Consider the following 10,225-nt stretch of genomic DNA (forward strand, 5'->3'; position numbering starts at 1 on the left):
AAAAGCATTTTAGGCACAATTCCTAAAATAATCTAGTGCTCACACCTCACAATCATCGCTTAACATTCTAAGTTTAAGTCTAGAAATAAATCCATATTCCTAGTTCACTTAAACTAATGCTCTGATACCAACTGTGACATCCCCATTTTCACGGCCAGAAAAGACCGATGTTGTTTATGCTTTATAAAAAATCAGAGTACTTCATTTTATAAAAATGTTGCGGAATTTGTTCCCAGAAAAACATGGTAAATATGTTATTAAAACATTTTCGAAGAAACGTATTTATTTCATTTTAAAACGTTTGGGATGTCATCGTTAATACAGAAACATAAGCATAAACAGAACTTACAATTATTTACACTAGTGGTCTACATCTCTTTAAATCTCTCAGTGTAATGTCACTTCATATCAACACCTGTGATATAAATAAACTGAGTGGGTCAGGTTGGGAAACCTGGTGAGTACATAGGGTTTTCAACCCACAATAATATAATTATTATGTTTAAACAATCAAAAAATCAACCCAATTACCCATCCCCATTATCTTCTTTATTCTTAAGGATCTACCCTAAGAATCAGCTATTTCTCATTCATTAATTCCTAAGGATCATCCTAAGGAAACAACATGAAGTCCATTGTTGCCAATGACACATTGGTCAAGCGCAGCTGCTAATATTGTCACTTAGGCTCAGCTGCCAGAATTAGGACATTTTCTATGAGGCGCTTCTGCCGGTATTGACCTTTAAACACTACTGTCATGGTCATAAGGCTCCCTATTAGGCGCAGCTGCCGATACTATCCTTAGAGCGCAGCTGCTAGGACGTTTACCGTAGATCTAAATCATCTACGGGTTGTGGCGCAGCTGCCAGTGCTCGTCTATAGGGTACTAGGTCCACTGCTGCCAATGTATACCTATAGGGCACTAGGTCCGTACTACTAATGTTCCTCTATTTAAGCTTTTATCCATCATCATTCATCTACCCATGTTTTACCCAACATATTTTGTAGATATAAAATACTTTATACAGTTTACATCATTTAAAACATGTATAAAAATCTTTCACCAGCATAGACAACAAGTATTCAGACAATATGCACACATAACACGTATATATTAAAATACTTCATATCTATGTGTAAGATGAAAGAGACCATGCACTCACCTGATTAGGTGGTGATTCCGAACTCAGACAGCACTTCGTTATCTCAAAACAATTTTCCTCGACAAAACCTAGTATCAATACCACTAGGGTTTAGTTTTTAACGTTAACCACAACTAATTAATAGTCTAGCTATTATTACTATTATATAAGCGTTAAATAACACTCAATATAACTCATAATAATAGCCCAAATAATTATTTTAAGGTCCTAATAATGTTACTATAATTAAATAAAATCTATATTAAATATAGTATAGGCGTAGCTCACTTACAACGAGTTTTTATTAAAAACCGGGCTTCGCTGGAGCAGCGTTTCCAAGCCGAAAGCTTTTCTTCTCGGAGCCGTCGGGCGCTCCGGGGCTTTCTTCTCGTGCTAGGGAGGTTCCGTAGACCTGGGAGGGGTTTAGGGAGGCTAGAGAGAAGTTAGAGAGAGAAAGAGAGGCTTATGGTGTGAAGAAAATATGAGGAGTTCACCCTTGTATTTATAGGAGTTTTATAGTAAAGTAGTCTCTAAGCTTCGTCCGTAACTTTTGCATACGAGCTCCGTTTTTGTCTGTCTTTTTACCGTTGAGTTCCTATTAATGAGATCTTCAACTTTCATTTAGACCTCGTTGGCTAATTCTCATTCTATCTCGGATTTACAAAACTGTATCGAATTCGCCGCGCTCGAAAAGTAGGGACTAAGCTTCGTCCATAACTTTCGCATACGAGCTCCATTTTTGTCTGTCTTTCTACCGTTGATTTCCTATTAATGAGATCTTCAACTCTCATTTAGACCTCGTTGGCTAATTCTCATTCTATCTCAGATTTACGAAACTGTATCGAATTCGCCGCGCTCGAAAAGTAGAGACTAAGCTTCGTCCATAACTTTTGCATACGAGCTCTATTATCGACGTTCTTTATATCCACGCGTTGGTATTTACGAGTACTACAACTTTCATTTAGATCCCGTCGGCTAAAAATCGACCGATCTAAAATTCAGATTTCGGGCTGTGCACTACTATGCTAAATCTTAGAAAAATCATAACTTCCTCATACGAAGTCAGATTTGGGCGTTCTTTTTATCGATTTTCTTAGTTTAACATATTCTACGACTTTCGTTTAGATCGCTAAGGCTAAATCTCGCCCTATCATAAATTCACTATTTACGCTTCCCGGTATCGTGCCGGTTCCGTCGCGAAACTTCAACGGGTCATAACTTCTTCGTTATAACTCGGTTTTCGGCATTCTTTATATGTACGAAAACCTTGTAACATACTCTACAACTTGGTTAAGATTATTTATTCTAAATAATCTTTTGTCGAAAAGTCGTTTTCGACCCCTATTGCCTCTAATTTGACTAGCCCAGATTTGCGGGCGTTACAGTTTCCAACTCTATCCATCATCAATGCTTAATCAACCATAACTATAAACCCTAAATCTGAGAAAGCCAAAACCAAGTTCACGGCTTAAGATTAGCACATGCATGACCCTTTTTTCCAACATGAAAGATCCAGAAGCATCAAAATATCACCAATGAGTTTTAGAGATCTTCAAACTCTAAGAACACTAAGTGTAAGGGACCAACATGACACCAAAACCACCACAAGCCTAGATTTAACATGCAATAGCCAAAAATGTTGAATCTTGGAAACTTACAAGGCTAGGTAAGATGTTAAGGAGGTAGAAACTTCAGTGGCTTGCTTCCAATAATCACCAAGAGCACACTTTTCTTCAAAACTTCACACCAAAGAAGCAAATGAGGTTATAAGGCACAAAGGAGGCTAGGGTTTGGTTAGGAGAGTTTCTCTATAGATGGAGGTTGTCAAAATGACAAACCTTAGTGAACAATGAACTTAAATAGGCCTAAATCCCAAGGAAGCAAATGAGGTTAGTGAACAATGAACTTAAATGACAAACCTTAGTGAACAATGAACTTAAATAGGCCTAAATCCCAAGGCCTAATCCCAAATAGCGGGAGTCATGTCATTACACCTTAGATGTTGCGCCGTGAAAGTCTTGATTCAACAAGGCGCAATTCAACCTAATCCCAAACTGCTTCCAACCCAATACTAAACCTTATAGTCCGAAGTCTTATCTTCTTAGCCCACAGCCCCTATTTCTCCATGTCCAAAACTTCATCCCATAAAGCCCGATGCCTTCTCTTGATTAGTTAACGTCCAACTTTCCAAATAAAGAAACATCTCGAAACCGGATGTTACACTTTCGTTAGAAGTTGCTTTTGAATTGTCTCCCAACAAATTAAAAGATAATTTTGCTTCTTATAGCATTTATGTTCCTTTTTTGCTATGCCAATTTATAACAATTATGTAGAAAATGTCGATCATGTCTTTTTGGAATGTGAAGTCGCAAAAGTTGTGATGATGAAATTAGGGTGGTGTTGTGATGTGAACCTTTTCTACTCATAGTTTTAGATTTTGAAGAGGTGGTGTAGTCGGTTCGTTGATCTTTAATTCTCCTTTTTTATCAGTTGTATATAGAAAGTATAAAATACTAAATTCATTAGAATTTATGGCTTTAAAACTCAATTTAAAATATTATGACGTAATTGTTTGGTGTTCTTTATATCTTCTTGCCAATGTGATTTTTTAACAAATTCAACCTTTTTTTACAAATAAGTCGGATTATGTCGTTAACATTTATTTTTATATGTTTTTTTTATCAAAATGATCTAAAATGTGAAATTCATTAAAAAACTACATCATTTAAATGTGAACCAAATATTTCAACCGTTATCGAACCCAAATTAAATATACGAAATGTCACACTTGTGCTTGAAGTTTTATCGAGTAAACTTTATCATTTAAATAAAAACACGTCAACTATTTAATTTATAACGTTTGATTAATGAAATTTCACAATTTAGATAACTTCAAGAAAATTGAAAATAGAAATAATTATTGTTAACGCAACACTCTTTATTTTAAGTTATATAAATATTTAATAACTTTGATTTTTTTCTACTATTATTTTATTACAATGTATTTTTTTTAACTAAATTACTTTTACATCCATCTATGTTTCTAACAAAACTTGAACCTTGATCTTAAAAAAAATAATAATAATAATTATTTTTTATTGCAACGTATTTCCATTGTAAATATAAATAAAAGAATTCAGGTTAAATAGAAAAAACAATTGGCAAAAAGAAATAAAGTATAGGGACCAATGTGAAACTTAAGATGAACTTGAAGGAGTACAATGCAAAAGAATAAGCATTTAAAGAGGCAAACGTCACGAGGGAGGTGGGGTTTACTACTCCTACTGCTCCTATTCACATAGTCAAACTTGAGATTGACTACGCTGAATATTTTCCTCACTTAATCAAACTCACCGCTACAGCATGTCTACGCGTCCCTTTTGCGCTTGAAGTACACGCGCGCTGCTTTACATAAAACATAAACCAGTTTTTGTAGTTTGTCCTAAAATAAGTAGTAAACGTTTGTTTATTAAAACGTGTTTTATTTGGGTAATTATTTTCTTTTGAATAAAATTTTATTCGGAAACCGATAAATTTTAGTTTATTGAATTTCAATATATTGAAAATAAAATAATACTAAAAAATAAAAAAATCTATTTTTATTCAGCAAAATGTTCTAAAATGTGCTTAAAAATATAACATAAATAAGACGTTATATTCTATCATATAACTGGAGTGATAAATTTTTGAAACACAATGACCAACTTATTATTGATATGGAAATAACAAACATGATTTATTGGATGATTATTTTATTAAAAATAAATAGTGTAGATGTAACAAATAGTTTATATTTTTAACTTGTTTATTGAGTTTAATTTTTTTTTTTTAATTTTCTCAAATATGCTTATTTATAAATTATAGAAAACTTAATATTTTACATATCATATTATCATATTATGTTATTTTATATAATTCAATTACTTTTATTTAATATTATTTTCTATTAGTTAATAGCTAACTTTCTAATTAGCAGCTAATTTTTTAATTATTCGACCTAATATAGCCTTATATGGTTTTCGTGATTGTCTTTTAGATAGATTTTATAAATAATAATAATACTTTTCAAAATGAACTGATAAAATGTATTTTTCCATAATATTTTTTATATTATTATGTGACTCTAGAATGTTATATTTTAACAACACATAGCATAGATTATTTTTATATCAAATAAAAATTTTCAATAATATTATTTAGTTTTCCGTTTTTAAGAATGTTTAACAAGGTTTAGATAATCTAAATATTTATTAAATTATATCCTTTTTCTGAACTTGCATGTATTTTGATATTAATAAGATATGATTTAAATGAATTTATTACTTGAGGTGGGGGGTCGATTGTCATATCCTTTCGTTAGGTGTATTAAAATTTTAAAACAAGATTTATAATCTTACTTTCTTGAATGCCTATTTTTCTATTTTGAAATATCATATTAAATGTTCTAAAAAACTTATATATGATTTAAATTTCTTTGAATATCAATACATTAAATATTTATATTAGGTTATTTATTTAGAACAATATTATTAAATATCTTATAATAGGTTCATCTTGAATAGTTCATTTTTTTTAAAGGACAGATAATATTATAAATGAACCCCCATAGTAAGAAACTAGACATAGACAAAAAAAAGTACACCAAATCATCTTGAATAGTTTATCTCCTCTAAGTCTTTTGACGTTCTATCTTTATGTAGCAATTTGTGTGTAAGTTAAATAAGCGTTGAATATTTGTGTGTCAAATTAACCTAATTAACCTTGTATGTTCTCATTATCAATATTTTTCTCTTCAACAACGGTTTGTATATGGTGGATAACACATTAACATATGTTTAAATTCTGACACTATTTAGTTTATGTGGTTATGAAAGTTCGTCTGCAGTGACTCCAAGGCATGACACATAGCCTTATGTTTGTTGCGCGAAAGTTGGTCCGAAAACCCTCGTTAAGAAAATTCTCTTTAAAAAAAAAGGTTTACAGATGTCAAGTTCGTAGTACAAAACATCATCATTAGTTGTTACGTAATAACATAATTAATAAAGTAGTCAGAAATGAACTATAAATAAGAAATAAGATGGTATAGCCAAGTTGAACAATCAAAATAGCAAAAATGGGAAACATTTAAAAAGGGTTGTTGTGTGATTGTTGCCATCAAATTCAACTTGAAGTAGGAAGTTATAATTACCATCCATTTTAGGGCTATTAAACTTATTTTGTTATCTACTAGCTACTTAAAAAGGATACATTCATTATATGTATTTGTCAATATTCAAAGATAAATTTAAATGATTTTACGACATTGGTTCGTAAATAATTTCCATATGTGATGAATTTTGATAAAGGCGATATATTTATTAAAGCCATAGTTTGTGAAGCCAAAAGATTAATTGTGAAACATGTCATATACAATCATATACAAATCTATGTTACCGAATTTCAATAAAATTGAATTACTAAAACTAAGAACAATATTGAATACTAATTATAGGACGTGTTTGGCATGCAATTTTAAGAAATTTTGAAAGTTTTTAGCTTTTAGTTTTTAGTTTTTACACATTTAAAAACTAACATTATTTCTGCCGAATGGTTATGCACAAATAACAAATCATTCACTTGCTTTAACTAGTCATGCTATGGATGTGGGAGCATCAACTTCGTTTCTATGGGTTTTTGAGGAGCGAGAAAAATTGCTATAATTCTATAAAAGAAACTTGGAGCTAGGACTCATGCCAGTTTAATACGACCATACGACTAGGTGGAGGGGTACATAATAAAGTTACAACTCCTAACTACTAGCTACCAATTTCTAGCTAGTTTTACCAAACGCATCGTATGTGCTCCAATTTGAGAAATTATAAAGCTTTGATGAATTTACAAATGCAAGTTAAGTTCATAGACCTCAGGACAATTATACTTTCAATGTAGTTTTTGTGATGAGATCCTAGTGGTCGAGGTAAGAAATTTCATATGTAGGTCCATGATTTGAACCATGTCACTCCAAAAATATTACTAGTTTTGTGATTTATCCATGCGTGGCGGGAACTAAAATAGATCCAATGTGGACCATCTAGATATTGCGATTTCTCATTTTTATTATAAATGCACGGTTATAATATTTCTATTTAGATAACCCAACAAAAACATGCGTCACACTATATGAGTACAGCGCCGCTACCACTTACCGAGATGTTTAGTTACACGTGTACATGTTCTATTAGTTAATTCATCAAGTATCAATTCAAATACGACATTTACTAGTTTGGTAATCAGTTACGCAACCAGTTAGCTTCGTGGATCAATATACAAAAATACAAACCATATATTTAAATATATTATATCAGATGCCAAATCTCTCTGACTTGAGAGTCTGACATCTTTGACATGAGAGTCTTACATCCCTATACCTTGCAAACCACTGACATAACAAGGATAAAAAAAAATATCAAGTATCAGATTACGTATGTCCAGCCGCCGACAAACATTCACTTTAATGTTGCTTATACTATTTGTAACCTTTACTGCACGCAGACAATCGTCAACGTAAACAATATAATGACAATGTAGGCAACTAATTGCCAGCATGGTTATAACGACGCTACCACTTACCGAGATGTTTAGTTAGTACCAATTCATATGTGACCTTTACTAGTCTGGTAATCAGTTACACAACCAATTAGCTTCGTGGATCAATATACAAACATAGAAACCATATATTTAATTATATTATGTCGGACGCCAAATCTCCTTGACGTGAGAGTCCGACATCCCTATACCTTGCAAACCACTAACATAACAAGGATAAAAAAAACATCAAATATCCGATTACGTATGTCAAGCCGCCGACAAACATTCCTTTTAATGTTGCTTACTGTATTTATAACCTTTACTGCACGCAAACAATCTTCGACGTAAACGGCATATCGACAATATACGACAATTGTGTTTTTGTAACCTTTACTACACGCAGACAATCTTCAACGTAAACAACATATCGACAATATACACAACTTTGTTTTAATATCTTCTTATATCTTATATCGACAATATACACAATTTTGTTTTAATATCTTCTTATATCTTATGAACCAGACCTTATATAACTGTTTTGACGTGTCATCATTTTTTTTCCTTAGTCAATTTTGATATTTATATTTGATTATAGTGTTTTTTTATAAAAATATCCAAATACATGTATCTTGTTATAGTGATGAGTTTCCTATTATTTTTTTTAAGGAAAAAAAAAAAGAAAGAACAAAAATATTAAAGTGTGAAAATTCTAACACCCTTAATTTAGGAAAGTATGGGTGGGTGGTAAAACCTCTTGAATATAGCCCTAGGCCACGGAGGAGGAGCCTAACATTTCATCCACACGCGCCCCATGTCATGAGAGTGGTGCGGAGCTCCGTTTTTCTACGACTCTCCACCCACTATAAAAACAGACCACATCCTCTCCCCCTTTTCTCTCATGTCCAATCTTTCTCCATTTCTTACACCATGGCTCCTCGCGGGAAACCTGACGGCAACACCGGCGGCGGCAATGGCGGCTCCGAGACTCGCTACCGCGGTGTCAGAAAGAGGCCATGGGGACGTTACGCAGCTGAGATCAGAGATCCTGGAAAGAAGAGCCGTGTTTGGCTAGGCACATTTGATACTGCGGAGGAGGCGGCGCGTGCTTACGATTCCGCCGCACGGGAGTTCCGTGGCGATAAGGCGAAGACCAACTTTCCTACCTCCACCGAATTGTCGCTCCCGATGGTCGCCGTTGGTGGGAAGCCTAAGGCTGTGACTAAAAGCCCTAGCGGTGAGAGCAGCACCGTTGAGTCGGGTAGCTCCGCCGTTCCGATCGCCGCCGCTCCTCTTCCACCGTCGGCTCTCGATCTCACCCTGTCGCACTTTCCTGTTGGTTTCCCGATGGCTCATTCCTTGTTCCTCTACCATTCTCAGATCAACAACACCGTCAAACACAACAACCGTTTGGACATGTTCAGATTGGACGGATCCGTTCTTCCTGCACCCAACCTGACTATCGCCGCCGGCAACAACGCACAAAGCGACTCCGACTCCTCTTCCGTCGTCAATTTCAGTCATCCTACCGATCGTCCACAACCAGAAAAAACCTTCGCTCTTGATTTTGATCTTAATTTCCCCCCGTCGGAAGTTGCCTGATGTAATTTTCTTTTTTTAGCAATCTCCGGTCCTCCGCCACCCTCCGCCCCTGGTTTCCTTTTTTTCTTTTTTTTTTCATCGCAGAGCAGATCAAACCTAGAGAATTAGATAAAAATGAAAATGTAATAGGATTAAAGCAGCCTGATAATGTTTCAATGCGCTGATAATGTTAAATCTTTTCTTCCGTTTGTACAGATATCAAAAGAACAACAAACATATCTCTGCAATCTTTCGTTCTTCAATTTCCATATTAGTGCAATCGGAATTTTGTTGAATCGATCTCGTAATTTAGGATGATGATGATGATGATGATGAACTGATTGTACCATTCGCATTGCTTGTTGTACTGCTAAATTCCATTTATTTTCCAGTTGTGCAGCCAAGTGTAGGCGTATGGCGTTACGATAACTGATGCTTCCTCCGCCCCCAAAAAAACAACACCAACTTTTATTATTATTTTAAAATTAAAATATAATAAAATAATGAGAATAATATTGAGGTAAATTACAAAAAATAACATCGGTTTGGGGAAAGAGTCAAAAACTAGATTGCTATTGTTGGGAAAGAGTCAAATGTACATTGCTATTGTATTTTGTAAGTATAATTTGACATTCTTTAATTATTATAATCGATATAGAAAACAAAAACTTATCATAGGTTAATTGACTGATAAACACAATTTTATAGGTCAATTGACTAAAATAGTAGTATATTAATTTTCCGTTTATTTAAGATGTGTTTGACAATACGCTTTTAAAATGATTTTTTTTAAATAACCCTTAAATAAAAGAAAAAAATCGAATAGTTAATATAAGTTTAAAGTTTTTATTTCAGTTTATAATTATTTTATAGAACACTTGTATATAAGCAAATACTACAATTTCCATCTACAACTCAAAGCTACTAGCTTTTTA

The 10,225-nt window shown here is 33.4% G+C and overlaps 1 protein-coding gene across 1 annotated transcript; it reads left to right on the forward strand.

Moving 5' to 3' along the window:
* Positions 1 to 8,600: 8,600 nt before the first annotated feature.
* On the forward strand, positions 8,601 to 9,527 carry LOC111921532 (ethylene-responsive transcription factor 4). Its single transcript, XM_023917115.3, has one exon. It carries the CDS (start codon positions 8,640 to 8,642, stop codon positions 9,309 to 9,311), a length of 672 nt encoding a protein of 223 aa, XP_023772883.1. The 5' UTR covers positions 8,601 to 8,639; the 3' UTR covers positions 9,312 to 9,527.
* The last annotated feature ends 698 nt before the right edge of the window (positions 9,528 to 10,225 follow it).

Source organism: Lactuca sativa, chromosome 7, assembly GCF_002870075.4.
Source record: "Lactuca sativa cultivar Salinas chromosome 7, Lsat_Salinas_v11, whole genome shotgun sequence".
Taxonomy (NCBI): Eukaryota; Viridiplantae; Streptophyta; class Magnoliopsida; order Asterales; family Asteraceae; genus Lactuca; species Lactuca sativa.

Coding starts and splice junctions, on each gene's coding strand:
- LOC111921532 (XM_023917115.3), top strand. CDS start 8,640: ATGGCTCCTCGCGGGAAACCTGACGGCAACACCGGCGGCGGCAATGGC.